This window comes from Passer domesticus, chromosome 19 (assembly GCF_036417665.1).
Source record: "Passer domesticus isolate bPasDom1 chromosome 19, bPasDom1.hap1, whole genome shotgun sequence".
In the NCBI taxonomy this organism is placed as follows: Eukaryota; Metazoa; Chordata; class Aves; order Passeriformes; family Passeridae; genus Passer; species Passer domesticus.
In genome coordinates, this window is record NC_087492.1 from 7,028,132 (window position 1) to 7,048,610 (window position 20,479).

Below are 20,479 nucleotides of genomic sequence, written 5' to 3' on the forward strand. Positions count from 1 at the left end.
CCGGCGTCACCGCCCGCGCGGCCAATCGGCGCCGCCGCCCGCGGACTACATTTCCCGGCGTGCCCCGCGGGGCCGGCGCGCTGCGGGCTCGGCGCGATGGCGGCGCCGGTGCAGGGGCACCGAGCGCGGTACAAGAGCCCCGGCGGGCCGCCCTGGAGGGAGACGTACCGCAGGGTGAGCGGGGACGGGGCTTCCAGGGGGGCACGCGGGCTCCCTCCTCATTTGGACCCGGTTCGGTTCCCCCCGGGGCGGGCCGCAGCGGTCCCACTGGGGCGGTGAACCGCACCCCGTCCGAAACTTTCCTCGCCGCGCCCCGAGCTCCTTCTGCCACCACCCATCGGGAGCTGCCACCCCACTCCCCTGCAGCCCCTCGGGACATGGCCGGCCGGGTATCCGCCGTGTCCCCTCAGGGATTCCTGGTCTCTCGCCCCCCGGCTCCCCCAGCCCGGTACCCCCGTGTCCCTCAGGGGTTCCCGGTCTCTCTCCCCCCGGTACCCTCGTGTCCCCTCAGGGGTTCCCGGTCTCTCTCCCCCCGGTACCCCCGTGCCCCCTCAGGGGTTCCCGCTCTCTCTCTCTGCCCCCCGCTCCCCCAGCCCGGTACCCCCGTGCCCCGCCCGGCCGGCGCTGACGGCCCCGGGCGCTCTGCCGTGCCCGCAGCGCTGCATGGAGCGGCTGAGGAGCAGCCGGGCCAAGCTGCTGGACCGCTACCGCCAGGCCGGGGACGGGGCGTGCGGGGCGGCGCCGGGCGCGCTGCTGGTGCAGGAGGTGATGGAGCAGGAGTGGCAGGAGCTGCGGGACAGGCTGCCCGGCCTCGGCGGAGAGCAGCCCATGGAGCAGGTCAGTGCTGGTCCCCAGGAGCATCAAATACAGCTCCCTGTGGGTCTCACTTCAGCTTCTCACTGGAGCTGATAAAACTCAAGAGCTTCAGGGTGTGCCAGCTCTGCAGCTCAGGCAGGGTGTTGAGCTGTGAAAATGCCTTCGGGCATGAGTGGGGAAATTCCTTATTTCTTTCACAAACAGCCCGTAGATCACAGCAGAGGGTTGGTTTCCTCATCTGGTCTTTTTATAGCTGGCTGTCACTTCCCTCTTCTGAGAATGGAAATGAAACCTGAATGTCTTAAAAAGCAAGTTCTTGGACAGGCTGTACTCAGATCCCTTCTGGCTGGCTCTGCACATGTGTTTACAACACAGGTTGCTTCCCACAGTGCATGGGTTTGCGAATAGAGGGATTGGCTAGACAGGAGAATAAGAGTGGATTTATGTTGCTCAGTCAGGCGCTGGAAGTGAGAAAGTGGCTGGAATGGGAGGATCACTGACTGCTTCACCTTTCAGATGTTGGAGGACCCTGATGAGCTGGCAGTGCTGGAAGAGATCCAACAAGAACTGATCTTGCAAGGTAAGATCTTTACACATCTTCTGACTGCTGTGTGATCTGTAACTTCCTGGTAATGCAGAAAACTGAGGCTGCACTCCTTGTTTCCTGCAAACCACGTGATACAGGGGAAGTGCCTCCTTAGAAATCTTGTTGAGATTGAGGCACTGAGACCTCTTCTTGCAGTTTTAAGAGTTTAAATGGCATTTTAAGGCCTGTGAGGGAGGCCAGGGAAACAGGACTGAGATCTGTTAGCTCTAGGAACCTTTATAAATCAATTCAGGATGTTTCTCAGGTGCTGATCTGAAAGTAGAAAGACCCATATGAGACAAGCTGAGCCACAGGAAAAAAAACGGGATTAGCAGGAATGATTTCACCAAGCGTAGAAATCTGACTCAGAAGAGTAAAAGTTATTAGAAGCTGATATCCAGCCCAGGCTGCTTGTGGCCCCAGCTCTGGCTGTGCTGCCCAGCAGGCCTGAGGGTGCTTGGTGTGCTGTTGTTGCAGAGCAGTTGGTCATCGAGGAGTACGAGCGGAGCCTGCGCTTCGATGAGGAGTGTCTCAACGCCATGCTGGACGGCCTGGATGCCACTGACAGGGTCATCTGCCCAGTATGTAGGAAGTAAGAAAGCCCTTGGCATTGGAATCAGATTCCCCACTCCCCTACAGCAGTCTGGTGTGGGTCCCAGGACAAGGGAAGAGATGAGAGTCTTGATTCTATGTTTCAGAAGGCTGATTTACTATATTATGATATTATATTAAATGCTATACTAAAACTATACTAAAAAGAATGGAGAGAAAGAATTTATCAGAAAGCTGGAAAGGAATAGAATGGAATAAATAACAAAAACCTGTGACTCTCAAAGTCTGACAGGGCTAGACCATGGATTGGTTATTAAATAGAAACAATCCACATGGACCAATCAAAGATGCAGCTGTTGGTAAACAATATCTAGATCACATTCCTCAGCTATCAGATGGTTATTGTTTACATTTCTTTTCTGATGCTTCCCAACTAGAATAAGAGAAAAATCCTAGCAAAGGATTTTCATAAAAATATTATAGAAACAGTCTGGGCTTAGAAATGTGCAGAGAGGCTGCTGTTCATTTCAACAAAATAAAAATGCCTGAGCATTTGATCTAAATCTAATGGGGGCATGCTGGGTTGTTTTTGGTTTTTTTCTTGCTAAAATCTGCCCTTGTTCTGGGTGTCATGATGCTCATTGTTTGCTCTTCCCAGGAATAACCTGTCTGTGAAGGCTCACTTGGTTTGTTGCCAGTGTGGATTGTACATCAGCACACAGGTAAGCTGCACTGTGACGTGTGTGTGGCATCCCTGCTGCTGCAGAGGCAGCTTTAAGCTACAGACAGGAACTTCAGCTGACTTTCAATGAATTATTCTCAGGATATGACAGAAGGGAAGCTTCGGTCACTTCTGGAAAGCTCCTTGACAGAGCACAGCCAGAGGTGCCTGCACAGCCCTGAGTTCACAGTCACCAGTGGCATGGAGGAGGAAGCCAGTCTGCTGATGAGCTGCCCAGTGAGTGTCAATGTCAGGCTCCTGGAAAGGATCCCTGCTTGGATCCATGGCTCAGTTACATGGGCAGAAACCACAAGGCTGTTGATCCCTGGGTTTGTGTGGCTGTTTTTTCACAAAATTCCTTGGAAATGGCTTTACCTTTGACCACCAGTAACCATAAAAGAGAAGTTCCAAAGCACACACCTTTAACTGCTGGATTAGGGATTTTTTCAAGGACCTGTCAAATTTCGTGCCCTAGCTTTACCCAACAACTTTTAAGTCTTGTGTGCACCATCTGTTCAGATGAGTGGTTCATGAAGAAAAGTTTTTAAAATTACTTGTTTAAGCCTCCTGAAAAAACTTCATCCAGGTGTCTCAGAGAACACACAGCAGCCCTTTGGCTCAAGCTAGAGCTGGTGCTTGCTTTGCTATGTAAAACCAGTGTGAGGACAGTGGTAGGGGCAGAGCATTTCAAATAGAGCCATGGAATTGTTTAAGTTGGAAAAGACCCCTAACATCAAGTCCAGCCATTGCCCCAGCACTGCCAAGACTGCAACTGAGCCATGTCCCCAAGTGCCACATCTACATGTCTTTTAAACCTCTCCAGGGATGGTGACTCCACCACTGCCCAGACAGCCTCTGCCAGTGCTCAACAACTCTTTTGTGATTTTTTTTTCCTTCCCGAATCAATAGTTTTTCCAGTTCAAATAGTTTTGAAGTTTATACATTAACACAGTTCTCTGTTCAACTTTTTTGTAAAGGTCTGTGACTCCTGGATGATTCTCCTCTAAGGTGATTCAGCTGCTGCTTTCCTTCTGGAAGACTTCAATACTAAACCCCACCCAGAGCTGCTAGGACACTTGTGTACATATTTCTAACTGCTGTGTCAAAAAGACACTCCAAAAGGCAGTAGTATTGCCTTGACCTGCACTTTTAACCACACAGGGCATGTTTTGAAATAAATATATTTAGTTTATTTTGGCCTTGGTCTTGTCTTTAATACTACATCAGTGATCTCACAGCTCATGTTGGACTTCAGCTTTCTCTTTGAGTTTAAATGAATATTAAATAAACTAACTTAAATAAACTTAAAACCTTCAAACAGCACTTGGAGGCACCAGTTTAAGCAGAAGTGCTCAACCATCACTGCCACAACTACTATGAGCAGCTGTGGCACAGAGAAACTGCCATCACTTTCATGGCAGCTCTGGTAGAGCAGGAAGAAGAGAAACCACCCTTTTCAGTGATATGTTGAACAGTTTTTATTCTTCACATTCACTCTCAGTTGTACAAAAAGCCCCATGCAGGGCGAGGCAATTCTGGCCTGTAGCATCAGAGAACTTGACTGGGGCTGCACCACCACTGCAAATCCCCAAATCCAAGTGAGAATCCTCCTTCTGCACCTTCCAAGTTACTTACTCTCTGTATCCACTGTGAAGTTATATTTGGGTATTGCTGGATGAAGCAGCACTGTGGAATACCTACACTTGAGGCTAAGTTTCCTACTGACATTTGACAAAGCTTTTAAGGTCTTCAAGGAATTTGATGTACTCCTGGTGCTCCAGGGCAGTGCTGAGCTCTATTAACTCATCAGCAAAGGTGTTGTCCACTCCTCTGTCAGCCAGGAAATCCATCAGGTGATCGTAGAGAGCCTGGAGCAAGGAACAGAAACCTTCCTTAGTGGAACACAGCTGGAGGGGGTGCATTAAAATGTCCCCTGGCTACTGGCAATTCCTCCCAGCTCCCACTGATGCTTTAATTTTTAGCTTTCATATTCTCCAGATTCTGTACTGCATTAGTGTGTGACTCTGAACTTCATATAAAGTGTCAGCAAGTTCTCCTCACAGCTCAGTCAGACAAAACAATCCTTTCCCAGCCTGATAACCAAGGACACTGCTGCAGCTTTGGGCCCAAAAAGTGCAAACAGCAAATTGAAGAGAAATCTGGGAGGATGGGACTGCATCACCTGGAGCTGGGATTAGACAATTAACCCCAATACGAAAATGCACCAAAACTTACAAAAGTGTGAAGACTCATGACTCGTCCATCACCTTGGGTGTAGCCCTGGCTGGGCTCTTGCACTGCCCAAGGTGTGTCCATCAAGGCCTTTTAATAAATCCCTATTTTATTCCTTTAACAGTGTCTAGCCTCTGTTCTAGTCAGCCTCTCAAGGCACCACCACAGGAGGGCAGGCCTGACCTTGGGTAGAACATTTAGACAGAAAGGGCCATAGAACACATAATAAAAACCCAAACTCGGCACTACAAATGAGCTGCACCCTGGAGATGATCCCCAGACTGTGCAGTCATCAGGGAAGTGTGTCAAGGATGACACAAAGCTCTGCCTGTTCCCTCTACCAGGGGTGAGCTAACACTTTGGAAAGGTATCTGATGTACAAGTTTGTCTGAAAGGCTTAAATGTTACAGTCATGAACTTGGCTTTTTCCTTTTCATACATATTTTAAATTAATTTAATGTTTTAGGGGAAAAAAAGAATAATCAGTGTGGGATGGTCTACAGCACACTAAACTATTTTGACATGAATGCTTCTCAAGGGGATACACTCTAGGACTTATTTCTACTTTCAGTTTTAAACATATGACAGCCTCAAACTTAAAACTGTAGCTTTTGAAATCCTGGTATTGAGAACACACAGATTCTAGAGTGCATTTTTAGTGTTACAACTCTAACAACACACCTGGAAAACCAGGACACAATGTATTTTTTCAGATACCACACACAGATGCTTTTATCTACACATGGTGTCTGATAAGCCACATTGTTAAACACACAGATCAAAAGATGTTTAACAAGTGTCAAAGCATTTCCAGAATGTGATTCCCTGCTGGGAAATCCACCTATAAAATCTGGAATGGAAGAAGTTCCTCCTGTCTGTCCTGATGCCTGGTAATGCCACCAGCAGTGCACGACCCTGGGACCATGGAACACCCTCAGTCTGCAGCAGAACCACCAGCTCAGGGCAGAGCAGGGCCAGCCCCTGTCTCAGACATCCAGACAGGTTTAATTGCCAGCCCAGGAGCAGAGGGACAGCCAGGGGAGGTGAGCTGAGAGCCCTCTGAGGCCTTTAGCAGCACCTACCCAGTCAAGGGAATCTGTGTTGAGGGTGTAGTTGGTGTCCTTCCAGTCAGTTTCTCCAGTGGGCTGGAAGCTGACCTCTCTAATTGTGAAAATATCACTTTCTTCCTCTCCTTCATGTCCAATCTGAGGCAGGAAAACAAATGCAAGACATGCAATTAGCTGCAATTAGTGGGCTCGCTCAGCCAGCTCATCCCCAGGCTGGGAATACCTCAGGAAAAGCCCCAAGGCCAGACAAGCTGTGCCTCTCCCCTCTCACCCTGCCTGTGAGGACAAGCACAGACAGGCACAGAACTCAGGAAATCCTCTAAGCTTGTGCTGCCACGGAAATCAGCAGCCTGAATTTGACAAATATATAAAAACTTCTGTGTGGTTCTAAACATGTCTTCCCATGTCTGTCTCATCTTTGTCAGCCAAGACTGGCTGTTAAACATCTCCTAACATTTACAAAATAAACCACAAATACCAGTGTGAGCAAAAGCTCTTCATTTTATTTTCTCCCCTCCTTTTTTAATCTGTACTTTCTACTGTAATTCAATAAAGAGCCCAATAAGCAGCTGAGCAGAAACACCAGGGCAGGATGTGAGAAATGCCATAAACATTTCCTCCTCACTATTCTTGCAAACATAAAGCCTTTTTTGTGATTAGGGGAGACTGGATACTGTGCTGATTCAGAAAAGCAAGAGATTACAAAGAGCAGTTAAATCCAAGAGGGGCACAGTGATACTCACCTCATCTTCAGGGAAATGGCAGTCAAGCACAAGGGTCTGTTTTGTATCATCTTTTATTACTTCCACAACAAAATTTGGAGTTGATGTAAGTTCAGGCTAAATAAGAGAACAGTTGCATCAGCTCTGGCATCTGAACAGGAGCCAAGGCAATCACAGCACAGCCCAGCCAGCACTGAGTATTCCCTGACACCCTCCACTATCCCAGGTTGATCCCAGCCCCATCCAGCCTAATCTTGGACACTTCCAGGGATGGGGCAGCCACAGCCTCCCTGTGCCAGGGCCTCCTCACAGGGAACAATCTCTCCCAATACCCAATTTAGCCCCACTCCCTGTCAGTTAAAAGCCAACCCTCCTTAATCTGTCACTCCATTCCCTTCTACAGTTTCCCACTCTCCTGTAGATCCGTTTGGAAGGTGCTAGAAAGTCCCAGAATTCCTCTAATTTCTCCTTATTTTTCCTCTAATTTCTCCTTATCTCTGCCTTTCTGCAGCAGAGAGGAAGATCACAGCCAGGGGACAGGCAGCCCTGGAAAATCTGAATTTTATGACTTAATGCTCCCAAATATCACATAAGGGGGAGAAAAAGCCTCAACACTTGAGGACAAGGCTCCAACTTTCATGTGTCCCCAGCATTAAGTGCACATCAAGGCTGTTACCTCCTGCTCATCAGGTTTCTGCTGCTCCTGTGTGTCCTCTTCAGCCGAGGGTGGGATGCTGTTATTGATGTTGAATGTAACCGTTATCCTGCACAAGAAACAGAAACAATTCTTTTGAACACACCCAAAAATTGCCCATCAGAACGGGTCTCTTGAGCCCTCCTTCAGGATTCACACAGTGTGAACAAAACCAGGCCCTGCAGTTAAAAGAAACGCCTGGGAGAAGCTGCTCCCTCCAAGTGCTCCCACTTTTTTGGTAAAACTCCCACCCATGATAGGGAACTTTTTCCTTAACTCGCTTTTATTTCTATTAAGGGTTTTGAATAAGGATGCCCCCAATGAGCTGCTCTCTGATCTGGGCAGGGTAAAGAACACTGGCCTGATAACTCCTAAAGTGCATGAGCCCTTCCATTCTTGAGGCAATTCACTGTAGGCTTTTCTCCCACATATCCAATAAGTACCACCAGGGGCTTTCCATTTTATTTTTGTATTTCCTGGGTCATTCCAATACCCTCTCAATTCTACCACGGACTGGTAAGGGTTAACTCCAGAGCCTTTATTCCAGCAAAGTTCAATTCTGTCACTCCATTCACAGTTCGTTTCTTTTTCCTGACTCCAATACCTGGCAGGAGGTTCTGGTTGCCAGATCCTGCTCTTATCATTTGAGCTTTACCAAACTGTTATTTTTAAAACAGGAAGACCACGTGAAACTTTGTAACACAAAACACAGTAACAAACTGGTGTGAAAAAAAGCGCCTTTGGGCCAAAGTGGTCACAAAAAGAGCCTTTGCAGGGTGCACTTTGGGCTGGGAGCACATGGAGAAGCCTGGTCACTGCGACCCACCCACCCTCCCTCGGTGCTGGGGACCCTTCCCAGACCCCACTCACTTTTCCCCCGCGATCTTCCGCACCAGCTTGGCCTCCGTGCCGTGCACCTCCAGCTCCCACCCCCCGGAGACCTTGGGCAGGGACTTGTGCTTCTGGATCTTCTTTTCCTCCTTGATCTCGTCCGTCAGGAACTGCGCAAAGGCTTTGTCCCCTGGCGGGAAGGAAAATGGGGTTAAGGAAAGGGAGGGTTATAGAGAGGGGGGAATGAAGGAAAGGGTGGGGGGGTGAGTTCAGGGAAAGGGGTGTTGGTAAAAGAGATGCTGGAAACGGGGTTAGGGAAAGGGGGGGGTAGGAAAAGGGGGATTTAGGGAAAGGGAGAGTAAGGAAGGAGGGGTGTAAGAAAAGGGAAGGTTAAGGAAAAGAGGAGTGGAGTTAAGGGAAGGGTAGGTAGGAAAAGGGGGTTTGGGGGAAAAAAAAGGGGGTTAGGGAACGGAGGGTTGGGGTGGGAAAAAGGAAATTAGGGAAGGGTCAGTAGGGAAAAAGGTGGCGAAGGGGGCGTACAGGAAAAGCGGGCCAAGGCAGTGACGGAATTTAGGGAAAACCGGGATTAGGCGGAGTTGCCCTAGGGAAAGAAGGGCAGCAGGGAGAGCCCCGGCGCCCCACGTGCTTCCCAGCACGGAGCGGGTGCAGAGCACGTGTCCGCCCCGCGCCCTCCCGAGGGCGGTCCCGCTCCGTCCCCGCTCCGTCCCCGCTCACCCTCGGTGTGCAGACCGCCGCAGCCGCAGGACACGCGGCCGGCCGAGCCCCGCCGCGGCCGCAGCAGCGCCGTGCGCCCCGCGCCGCCGCCCAGCTGCCACAGCGAGCGCGCCGGGGCCGGCGCGGCGGCGGGCGGCGGCAGCAGGGCGCGGGGGAACGCGGAGCTGAGCGGGCGGCGCGGCGCGGGCAGCGGCGGGCGCAGCGCGGCGGCGGCGGCGCGCAGGGAGCGGGCGAGCAGCATCGTGCGGAGCGGCGGAGGGCGAGCACTGCCCGCCCCGGAACCGCGCTGCGCTTCCGGCCCCGGCGGGCCCCGCGCGGAGCCGCCGCCGCGGGTTCGAGTCCCGGCCCCGGCAGGACTGGGTGTGCCAACGGGGTGTCTGGTTCCTGGGATCCCTGACAATGGAATGGGCAGGGAGGGCACGGACACAGCACCCGTCCAAGTCCCTTCTCGGGTGAACTCACAAACAGAGCTTTAGGGATGTGGGAGATATGCACATGTCAGAACTGCCACTGTTCCAGCCAGAGCATGGCGGTCTCCTCAGAAAAAGAAAAAATGAACGGTTGGGGTTTTTTTTGTGTATTTTAGAGGAAAGAATGACTAAGGCAGCATTTCCTGGCACCAAGCCTTCCCTTTGTCCAAAAGCTGGCACTAGTGCCCACTGTGGAGGAGAAGCACAGAAGGCTCATTTGCTGCTCACTGCAAGGCAGGAGAAGGAGAGCATCTGTCCCATCTCCATCAAATGGATACCACCCCATCAAAGGACCAGAATCGTAACTCTTAATTCTAACAGGAGTCTGAGCACTGCACCTGTAAATGGCAGAGTCCATTCTGCACAAGTACAAATGCACTCTGCTACCTTCACATCTTAAGCCCAGACTGCTGACAATGAACACACTCCCACGAGACCCATAAACACCAGGACTGCTCCTACCACTGTTTGTTCTGTGCCTCACAAACCAACACGCAGGATTCACGCTTTCACCATCACTTCTTTATTCCGCAAAAAAAAATATAAACCCAATCTCAATAAATACCCATCCCGTTCCTCAAGGTTATAAAAAACACGGTTATTTTTAAAAAATTTAATGAATATAGAGGTCGTTCAAGGCGACCAGCCAGCTGTCCCACGTGGCTCAGCCGCTGGCCGCGCGGAGTTTCCTGCGGAAGAAGTCGGGCGCGGCCTCGTGCAGCCACTGCGCGTCCACCAGGCACAGGTCGCGCATGTAGCAGCGGTTGGTGCGCAGCAGCGCGTTGTACACCACGCAGGCGGGCTTGCACTGGAACAGCACGGACGAGGGGTGGATGGCCACCAGCTGGTGGGAGCCCACCGTGCTGTAGGAGCCGTCCGGCCGCAGCTCGGCCGCGTTCATGAACAGGCTGTGCGCCAGGCAGCGCCGCACGCTGCCCGTGTCCCCGCGGCACGACTCCAGGGGCATCGACAGCTGCGGGCACAAGGGTGAGCAAGAGAGACCTGCACCCATACTGTGGAGGTAGCTCTCGGGTCAGAGAAAGCTAGAAAAGCTTTCCCATGAGTCAGCTTCTCCCAGGAGAAGCTTTAGGGAGGTGGAGAGAAAGAATTCTAAACAATCTGCACCTGGTGTTTTGTAATGACCTGTTCTGCCTGTGAGGTTGTTTACAAATGGGTGTTTTGTTAATTAGCCACATGTGTAAAATGTATTGATTAAATGACCAATCAGGTCCTCCTGTATCCACCAGTGTATAAAAGAAGCTATTTCAGTGAAGCTGGGGCTTCTAGCCTATTAGCCTTCTGACCTAAATTCTCTGTCACTCGTTACCCAGTCCTGACCCTCACAGTGACACCGTTTCACTTCAGAAATCCTGGAGGGTTTTCCTGTGTCAGAACACTGGTGGACCACTGGGAATGCAGCTCAAGTGGATGCTAGGCTAAGCAAGACTAAGGCCAACAGAAGGGATTGTCACTCTCCTTCTGGAAGGGAGTCTAAGGCCAACCAGCATTCATAAATGAGGTCCCAGAGGGTGGCTCCCATGTCACTACACACTGCCAGGGGTTCAGTGGCAGCTCCCACACTGTGCCCAGCAGGAACAGCACTGAGGGGAAGCTGCTGCCACACTGAATGCCTGATCCATGGAGAAGCCAGCCAGCACAGGCTGACAACACTCTGTGGCACACACAGCACAGTCCCACCTGCATTAGAGCAGGAAAAACCCTTAGGAAACTTGTCCTTTCCCTGACAAGTCTTCTCAGAGATTCCCATTTCTCCTTGACCCACTAAGCTCTGCAGATTTAAGATTTTGGGATGCAACTGCACAGTCAGGAATTTTATCCAGCTATTTGTAGGAGACTGAAAACAATCCCCCATTTTCTCACTTGGACTTGGTGCACAGTAACATCAGTCTGGGGACAAACAGCAAAATACTAACAGGTGAAACAGAGAAATAGAATATGGAGGTAAGTTACCTTTACACAAATGTCCCTGAGCTGAGCTCTGACTTCTGCCATCAGCTTCATGTTCCTGCCATTGATGAAGTTCTCTCTGCACCATCCCTGCAGCAGGATGGGAGGAGTTAGAAGGGGATTTTTCTTCACCCCATGAGCATGACAGCCTTTGGATACTATGAAAAGCAGAATCCCCCCTACAATCTGCCTCAGAGAAAACCTGCTGATCCCTTCCCTGATGATATTTTTACCCCCCTTTACTCCACTATGTCTAGATTCTCTCCCACACTGCTCAGAAACAGCAGGTGATGATTCTTTTCCCACACAGAGCTGCTCTGCAAGGCCACCAAGAGCTGCAGAACAGCACTTGATATCCTGCAGGTGGTGAAAACAAATCAGGCAAAAATGACTTCAGGTAAGGTGCTTCAAGGAATGGGGTGCATGAGTCCACAGATCCACAAATCAATATGAGGGCTAGGATAAAGCTAGGCCTGCTTTTAAATATGCTCAATGGTTTTCCAATGAAAATCCTGTCAGAGAGCATGTCCAGATATTTATCAAGTCTCAACACTCTCCCACTCCCTTCTGTTTCCAGCTGGACCCAGGGAAGGAAAAGCCTTGGCTGTGATTACAGAACTGGCCCCACAAAGCTTTGCCAGAGCTGTCTGTAGGAACTTTTGTTACAGAACAAAGCATGGGCCCTCTTTTCTCTCAGCTCTGGAGGATGCCTGTGGCAGCAGCCAAGGAAGATGCAGGTGTCACTCTGCTCTCTGCTAAAATTTCTTCCCCCATGAGCTCAGGCAGCACTGGCAGCTCAGATCACCCCACCTTGTGCCCGTTGACGTTCTTGTAGGCCCTGTACACGTTGAGCAGGGTCAGATGATCACCCTCACTGGAGATGAATTTCTTCCTGACAGCCTGCACCTCATCCCGCTGGGCAGGGGGGTTGTGGAGGACACTGTCCACTGACAGCAGTGCCACGATGGTCAGGATCTCCTCTGCACAGTGGAACTTGGGTGACAGGAGGATGGCCTGCACAGACACAACAAAAGCCACCTTTGGTTGACCAAATCCACTTCAGCTGGGCAGATCTTTCTGCTCCCTGGCAGCCCAGGAACTCAACCAAACATTTTTAAGGACAATCTCAAACATGTGGGCCCAGGAACAGCTGTAAATCCTCTGATGGGCTCACCAAGCACCTGTAACAGCACCTGCCAGGCTCCTCCCTGAGACTGCCCAGTGCACAACCAGCACAAACACAGTGACTGAAACCAACTACAGCAATAGACATTTCATAGACCTGCTAAACAATCCTGAAAACTGCAAGCAAATTTGCTTTGTCCACCTTCAGGAGGTGCCAGAGGAAAAAAAAAATCTCTTTTAAAAAACTTCCTTGAATTTAACAACAAATTACAAGCAATCCAGAAAAAGGGCTGTAAATTGTGTACATTAATATACAGCAAATATACCAGTACAGCTGCAAACACCACAGATTTCACACCTTGTTTAAGGAGCTTGAAAGAGAAACATCAATGGTACAAAGATGAGTACATGAGATTAAAAATGTTCATTTTTTTGCAGTTTTTACCTTGGAGAACTTAGGATCTAGTGGAAAGGCTGCCATTTTCTTTCCCAGGGGGGTCAGGACAAGCTGACCTTCCTTTTGGGTTACAGCTCCCAGCAGGTCCAGCTGATCAATTGCTGCTTGAATAGCATCTGCCAAAACAAGGACATCAAGGACACTGTGAGGCCTCCTGCCTCCCACTGAGGGATGTGAAGATCAGCTGGTTCCATCACCGCCTCCCTCCCCTGGCCAGAGGGACAAGTACTTTCCATTTACAGAAATCAGGGTCCCAAATGTGGTTTATCCTCCTCTGTCCAGGAGAACAAGCACCTTTCCCCATTTACTCCAGCCTCCCTTGGCAGTCAGGGCACACCTTCATGTTGTGTTGTTGTGACACCTTATGGCCCAAGGCTGCTCCCTGCTCTTTCCCCCCAAAGGCTGCCTTTGTAGCCACTTACCAGGAGATGGTTTGGCCATGAAGTCAAAGGTGAGCACATTGGGAATTTTCAGGGCCAGGAGCTGAAGCACCACACTGGCCAGGTTACACCTGCATAGGCAGAAAAAACAACTGAGATAGTTCTCTTCTTTTATTTTATTTTATTCTTTTTTCATAGAAGCTGAGACAGTCTCAGGCCTGTGTTGCAGCTTGACACACAGAAGTCTGATGCTGCTGGTGAAGCCTTACTTCCTAAATCAGGAAGAGACAAGTCTAAAATCTGGAGGACAGCCAGAACTATTGCTTTATATATTTGGAGACTCAGTGTCCAACTGTCCACCCTGAGCAAACATTTCCCAGTTTTTCTGTTTAGTCCCCACACTCTCATTTTTCCCAAGCCAGCCCCTAGATGTAGTTTTGCTGCTCAGTTCTTCCCACAGCCCCAGCTGCAAAAGAGGTGTGGCAAGGAGTGTGATGGCTCTGTCCTCACCTCTGTATCTCAGGTGTTGTCATTTCCTCAAACTTCTCAAAGTCCTCCTCGGTGTAGAGGCGGTAGCAGACGCCGCTCTCCTGTCTGCCTGCTCTGCCCGTGCGCTGCCAGGCCTGGGCCTTGGACACCTGCTGCACTGCCAGCACCTCCAGGCCAGTTTCTGGGCATGGAAAAGCATCACTCAGTCAGTGCCTGAGGAAGGCACAGCTTGGGAAAACACAGAGGATTAGCAGTAAGAATTCCTGGGGTTTGCCATTCAAATCCGGCTCAGAGCTCACTTGGCTCAGCACTGTGAAGCACAGTGAACTATCCCATGCTGTGTCCATGAAGAGAAGATTCACATTTGACAGATTTTTTACCCCCTCGTGGCTAATACTCAAAAAACCCCACAAAAACACTACCAAACCCCACACCCCAAACCTGGGACATTAATTTAAACAGCATGGAGGGTGTTTGAAATGCTCTTTCAGTGGGGCTTATGGCCTCCAGCAACTTCTGCAAACCCAAACCCAATCTTGGCCCTGTTCCTCCTCAGAATTCCTCACCAGGGCTGTACTTCTTGGCTTTGACCATGCCTGTGTCCACAACGAATTTTATGCCAGCAATGGTGATGGAGGTTTCTGCGATGTTGGTGGAGAGGATCACTTTGCGACAGCCCTGGGAGGAAGCAAAATCAAACCCAGGCCAAGGCCACCTCAGAGCAGCTGCAACACAGAAATTCTGCTGCTTTTGGCCAGTGTGGGCCAAGCCCTGCCCCACACTGTGAGCACAAACTGTGCTTGCTGTGCCAGCTCTCAGGAACTAAGGTAATCTTCAGTTTCTAATCAGTATCTAAAACATTCTTCTGCATTTGCAACAAAATACACCACCAGAACAGCTGTTCTCAATACATCTTTCAACAATTTTGGTTTCACTTCAGGCACAACATTTGTGTTCTTATTTATCTCTTGAGAAGTAAAAAAGAGCCTGAGGCAGCATGAATTCCTTTCCTTATGGCCCTGACAAACACTCTCAGGTTCTCAGCTTACTCAGTATTTCCATCATTAGCTGTTGTAGCTTTTTTGTGATATGGACAAAACATTCCTATGAAATGGAAGAAATTTAAATTCCTGTGCCTTCTAATCCTTCTTTTTATGATCCCACGTGACTTACTGAATGCATCTGTTAAAACCATCACATTTGCAGTGTATTATATCTCTGGAACCACTCAGCCTAAAGCCAACAGAGACTGTTGATTCCTATAAGTACAGACTGCTTTAGCCCCTTAAAGCCCACATGTTTCATCCAAAGACACATTGAAGCAAAACCCCTCCTGTTCCCTCACCTCAGGGGTGGGTTTGAAGGCACGGAGTTGTTGGGAGTGGGGCAGAGAAGCATAAAGGGGCAGCACTGTCATCCGGGGGCAGCCCTCGGGGAGATGCTGGGCAACGTCCCGACAGGTTTTGGTCATTGCTTCAATTTCTTCCTGACCAGTCAGGAACACCAGGATGTCCTGGCACGCAGGGACTTCCTAGAGGGAGAGGAAAAATAAGTTAGGAGGGTTTGGATAGAAATGGAGAACTGAGATTGGTAATGAGATGTGGCTCTGGCAGCAAGTCACTGAAGCAGGCTAAGAAAAAAGAGAAGACACACGTATTACAAGGATGCAACAGCCAGAATTCCCAATGGATTCACCAGAGACAAAGAGTAAATCACATTTTGAGGGACTGAGTGTTAAAAGGATGGAGGAATTGCTGTGTCCTCAAATAAATGTCCAGGTCAGGCAGAGAGAACCAACAAGCACGCAGGTACAGAGAACTCAGGTGAGGAGAACATTCAGGTTTTAGGCATGAGCTGACATTATAGAGCTTTGCTTGGCAGTCTCCCCTGAGCTCCAGCCTGGACATACAGGTCCCAAATCCCAACAGCAGCAGCAACTTCAAAGCACTAAATGCAGTAAATTCAATGTTTAATGAAACAACACAATCCAGGTGTTTGGCCAGCACAAAACACCAACCCCTGGCCCCAGAGGGACACAGACCTGGAGAGACCCTCATACCTGGTGGATCTGGAAGATGGACACCAGTGCTGCCTGCAGGTAGTCACTCTGCCTCTCCTTGGTGTAGAAGATGTCAATGGGATGCTGCCGGCCCTCCAGATAGATGACAGGAGCTCCATTGAAGTACTGGGAGAACAGGTCAACATCCATCGTGGCTGACATGACAATCACCTTCAGGGGGAGCACAGCATGGGTCAGCACTGCAGCTTCCACCCAGCTGGACACCAACCAGCCAAAGGTCAGCCTCTGGGTCCTGAGAACCATGCTCAGAACAGCTCATAGGCTGTGAGAGAGTGATTTCCCCTCGTTAAAGCAGTCAGCTTTTTACCACAAGCAGAAAACAATGGTGTGACAGAATGGGCTGGTGTGTGGAATGAGACCATGCAAGGCCCCTCCAGCAAAGCCAAAGTGCTTTCACACAAATTCCTGACATGTCTACCCACCTCATGTGCAGTGCCCTACCTGGGAATTAACAAGTCCCATCAGCCAGAGCTCCTGCACCTGAAGTGATCCCAGCACTCTGTCCAGTCTAGAGCTCATACCCAAGGGGCTTTTGTAGAAAAAGGGATCATGGTGGTGACCAGATACCTTGTTCAGAGGTGTCATATCAGGCCCTCACATCATAAGCCAGACACCCTTAACTACTGAGATTTAAAGTGCCTTTTTAGGAACAGCAAAACAGTCAAGGCTGATACTCCAGACCCTTTGGAAGGCCCCAGGAGATGCTCAGAGCCCCACCCCGCCCATTGCTGCCATCCTGGATGAAAACACACTTTCAGCGGCCGCAGGCCTCGCTCCTTTCGCTTCTTTTGAGCGGCTTTGACCACCCCGAAGAGCACATCAGTGTGGATGGTCCTCTCGTGGGCCTCGTCCAGGATGACCACGCTGTACTTGTGCAGCAGGGGGTCCCCGATGGCCTCGCGCAGCAGCATCCCGTCCGTCAGGAACCGCAGCCGCGTCTCGGCGCACGAGCAGTCATCGAAGCGCACGGTGTAGCCCACCTGGGGAGGAGCACGGTGTAGCCATGATATTTCATGAAAAATCCTCTCCCCTAGGATTTTTCCCATCCTGAGGAGCTGAGAGCCTCAGGAAAGAAATGTAAACAATAACTATCTGCTGCTGTGGAGTGCCACAGGTGCATCTTCCAATGGTCCACGTGGATTGTTTTCAATTGGTGACCAGTCACAGCCACCTGTGCCAAGGCTGTGAGCAGTCACAGGATTTTTGTTATGCATTCTATTCTATTCTTGTTCTTTGTAGCCTTCTGATCATCTCTCTCTGTTCTTTTAGTATAGTTTTAATGTAGTATTTTAATATATTATATAACATAATAAATCAGCCTTCGGAGCAAAATGGAGTCAAGCCTCGTGTCCTCACACATGGAGTGTTCACCACAACAGCACAGCACAGACTGGCATTGCCACTGAGCCAGCCTGGGGAGGAGCACAGCACAGACTGGCATTTCCCACTGCCATCGTGCCACCAGGAAGGGCTACAAAGCCCCTGGTCACTGCATTGAACAGAGCCAACCAGAAGGGCATGGAAGCTCTGGAAAGCAGAGCAGTTTATCTGCTGTGAGCAGTTCCTCTTCCAAATGTAGCAAGTCACAAAAATGATACTCCCAACATCTCTAGTTGGCTTCTTCCTAACTAGAAGTTCATCATTAATGCCCCCCAAGTTGTTTCCTCTCCTTTCCTTCCTTTCCTTCCTTCCTTCCTTCCTTCCTTCCTTCCTTCCTTCCTTCCTTCCTTCCCTTTCTTTCCTCCTTTCCTTCCTTCCCTTCCTCCCCCCCCTTCCCTGAAATGATTCCAGGCTCTCCAAGGATTTTATGCAGAAGTCTTTCTCCTCTGCCTTTCTGCCCCAGACCTGCACTAATTCAGCTCTCTGCTCCCCTTGGCACTGACTTCTGACACAGGGAGCAATGGAAGAGAGGACAATATTTTTTTGTTTTGTTAATGAATCAGCATTTTTGCAAATGGAACAACCCAGCTCAAGAGGTACAATGCCACAGAGACAGGCCATGCCCACCCTGTCATGGGAAAGGTAAAGAACCATTTTTACCATGGGACAGGTAAAGAACCATTTTTGTCCATCCATTTAATTACAGCATCAGAGAATATCCTGAGCTGGAAGGAACTCACAGGGATCATCCAGTCCAGCCCCTGGCCCTGCACAGACACCCAACAATCCCATCCTGTGCACCCCTGGGAGCAGTGTCCAAACTCTCCTGGAGCTCTGGCAGCCTCGGGGCTGTGCCCATTCCCTGGGGAGCCTGGGCAGTGCCCAGCAGCCTCCAGGGGAAACATCTTTCCCTGATATGTAACCAAGACCTCCCCTGGCAGCTCCAGCTGTTCCCTCAGGTCCTGTCCCTGGCCAGAGAGCAGAAATTGGAGCTGCCCCTCAGGAGGAAGCTGCAGACCTCGGTGAGGTTTGGTCAAATTCACCTCTCCAGCTGAACAGACCAAGTCCTCTCAGCCATTCCTGTTATGTGGCCCCTCCTGACCCCTCACCATCTTCATGCTGCTCCTTTGAGCACTGCCTGACAGCTTTTACACCCTTGTTACATTGTGGCACCCAAAACTAATCATGAAATTAAAACTATCACCCCTGTGGCTGGTCATTATCCTACCCACTGCAGCCTGACAGAGCCCCACCCCCAGAGCAGCCCCAAACCAAAATTAATCTGCAGATCACCTACCAGCTTCCCCAGCTCTGTCCTCTTCTCCTCAGCCACCCTGGCAGCCAGGGTGACAGCTGCCACCCTGCGGGGCTGGGTCACAGCGATGACACCGGGCTGGCCGATCCCCGCCTCGTACAGGTACTGAGGGAGCTGCGTGGTCTTCCCCGAGCCTGTTTCCCCTAAGGAATACCAAGGGAACGGGGTTTCCCACCACGCTTTTACGGCATTGTCATTTTTATGTTAACTTTTAGCGCTGTTTGAGGATGGGGAAGCTGCAGACAGAGAGGGAAATCCCGGCACAAGGCAGGTCAGAGATGGCACCCAACGCCCTCCTCCTGCTGCTGGGGCACTCCTCTGCAGAGCTCCAGCCACACTCCCGTGCAGAAACCTACTCCAGCCTCTCTGCAGGTGAAATGCCTGTGGTGTGACACTAACAGGAGTGACATACAAAGCATTTTTCATTTAATTACAATAAATGCTGAGTCTTTAGAGTACCAGGTGGGAAGTTGTATATCTGCAGCTCCTGAAAGTCTAACAAAAAGGTTTTTTTTGTTTGCGCTCACAGAAAGCATAATAAAATCAGTGAAAACCCCTTAAAAAAGTGAGGAGAGTCTTCAGAAGAGGAGAGCTCGGCCATGTGGCTTTGAAGGAACTCCAGGCAGACAGCGAAAGGAAAGGGAAATACTTTCTCCTTCTCCACAAAAACAAAGTCCCGAGTGCCAAAGCACACAAGTCATTCCCTGCTCACCACACTCCAGATTTACACCCGAACCGTTTCCGGGCGGCTTTCCCAGCCCAGCCCGCTCCGGGGCACAGCGGCGCTCGTCGCGGCACTCACCGATGAGCACGGCGGTGTCGAGGCGGCGCAGCCGGGCCAGCAGCGGCCCGCGGGCCCCGGAGATGGGCAGGCAGCGGCGCTGCACGTGTGCGGGCGGCGCGGCGCCCTGCGGCTGCGTGCCGGGGGGCGCGGCCTTGAACCGCTTGGCCGGAGGCCCCTCTCTGTCCTGAGCCATCGCCCCTCGCGGTCCCGGCCCGGCCCGGCCGTCCCGGGACTGTCCCGGGGCTCCGGCCGCTCCGCGCTGCACGGGCTCCCTGGCGCCCCGATGACGCCACCGCGCGACGCTGCGCGGAGCATCCTGGGAGTTGTAGTCCCGCCGCTGCCGCCGCCATTTGCAGCCCTCTCAGGGCCCGGGAGCCTCGGAAAAATCGGGGACCCCAAAAGGCAGCAAATCGCAGGCAAAAAGGGCAAAGAGCCGGATTCAAGCAGCGTAGGGACATGTTCCCACTCGGGACTTGTCCCAGTAACAAGCTACGGAGGGGTTCTCAAACAGTGAACTAAAAATAAGGTTTTTATCCCATTCCTGCCTCATAACCTGCGCTGAAACAACATTGTCCAAAACACTTCCATTCTTGCTCTCTAGGAGCACTAGAAGTCTGTTCTAGAAACAATCAAAACTGTCCCAAAACCAGATGAAAAACCTGTAAAACCCCTCAAAGCTCCCGTAAGTTTTTATAGCCTTTAACAGATAAAAATGCAGACACAAACTACCTCATGCATTTTTTCAGAATCTAACAGACTGCTTGTGGACAAAGCATTTCCCATGAGATTCCCACACATTTCTCTCCTGGAGTATAAATTAAAAAAACCCTAAAACCTGTAGCAAGTTTTTAAAAACAAAATCTGAGACTAAATGAGATAATTATGTCATGGGTAAGCCCATCCTCTAAAATGCAGAATGAAGAGGCAGCTTTCTCCTTTTATCTATTATGATATAACCAGTAAAACCCCACCCAATACCTTCTATGGTGAGCTGAACTGAGCTCCAAATTCCAATGTGGCTGCTCAGAGATATTTATAATCAATGTGGCTTTAAGCCAAATGCCACTCAGTCTCA

General features: G+C 50.5%; 3 protein-coding genes across 4 annotated transcripts; 1 reads left to right on the forward strand and 2 right to left on the reverse strand.

Annotated features, from left to right (window-relative positions):
- Positions 1-16: 16 nt before the first annotated feature.
- On the forward strand, positions 17-3,867 carry RPAIN (RPA interacting protein). 2 transcript variants are annotated; one of them, XM_064394484.1, is made up of 7 exons: positions 17-174; positions 658-837; positions 1,333-1,396; positions 1,880-1,994; positions 2,613-2,676; positions 2,778-2,912; positions 3,653-3,867. In XM_064394484.1, the coding sequence occupies exons 1-7, from the start codon at positions 97-99 to the stop codon at positions 3,680-3,682; spliced, it is 666 nt and encodes a 221-aa protein (XP_064250554.1). In that variant the 5' UTR covers positions 17-96; the 3' UTR covers positions 3,683-3,867. The 2 variants fall into 2 exon arrangements, 1 of the variants encoding a protein (XP_064250554.1); XR_010349273.1 differs by lacking the exon at positions 3,653-3,867 and having other exon boundaries at positions 1,880-1,983; positions 2,778-2,854.
- A 271-nt stretch (positions 3,868-4,138) lies between these two features.
- C1QBP (complement C1q binding protein) lies at positions 4,139-9,212 on the reverse strand. The gene is made up of 6 exons (XM_064394481.1): positions 8,957-9,212; positions 8,261-8,411; positions 7,373-7,460; positions 6,718-6,813; positions 5,990-6,112; positions 4,139-4,543 (listed from the first exon to the last, which is right to left on the reverse strand). Exons 1-6 carry the CDS (start codon positions 9,195-9,197, stop codon positions 4,394-4,396), a joined length of 849 nt encoding a protein of 282 aa, XP_064250551.1. The 5' UTR covers positions 9,198-9,212; the 3' UTR covers positions 4,139-4,393.
- A 700-nt stretch (positions 9,213-9,912) lies between these two features.
- DHX33 (DEAH-box helicase 33) lies at positions 9,913-19,769 on the reverse strand. Its single transcript, XM_064394479.1, is given in 14 exon segments — positions 9,913-10,399; positions 11,398-11,484; positions 12,205-12,408; positions 12,965-13,092; positions 13,399-13,487; positions 13,867-14,026; positions 14,412-14,523; positions 15,191-15,376; positions 15,905-16,075; positions 16,678-16,905; positions 18,603-18,763; positions 19,423-19,629; positions 19,632-19,668; positions 19,671-19,769. Coding segments are annotated over 14 exon segments (2,163 nt in total). The 5' UTR covers positions 19,755-19,769; the 3' UTR covers positions 9,913-10,090.
- Between the last annotated feature and the right edge of the window lie 710 nt (positions 19,770-20,479).

Excerpts from the sequence above, each read along its gene's own strand:
- RPAIN (XM_064394484.1), top strand. The coding sequence starts at position 97 with ATGGCGGCGCCGGTGCAGGGGCACCGAGCGCGGTACAAGAGCCCCGGC. Across the intron at positions 175-657 it reads GGAGGGAGACGTACCGCAGG|CGCTGCATGGAGCGGCTGAG; the intron begins GTGAGCGGGGAC and ends CCGTGCCCGCAG. Across the intron at positions 1,995-2,612 it reads ATCTGCCCAGTATGTAGGAA|GAATAACCTGTCTGTGAAGG; the intron begins GTAAGAAAGCCC and ends TGCTCTTCCCAG.
- C1QBP (XM_064394481.1), bottom strand. The coding sequence starts at position 9,197 with ATGCTGCTCGCCCGCTCCCTGCGCGCCGCCGCCGCCGCGCTGCGCCCG. Across the intron at positions 6,814-7,372 it reads AGAAACCTGATGAGCAGGAG|CCTGAACTTACATCAACTCC; the intron begins GTAACAGCCTTG and ends TCTCTTATTTAG. Across the intron at positions 4,544-5,989 it reads ACACAGATTCCCTTGACTGG|GCTCTCTACGATCACCTGAT; the intron begins GTAGGTGCTGCT and ends TCCTTGCTCCAG.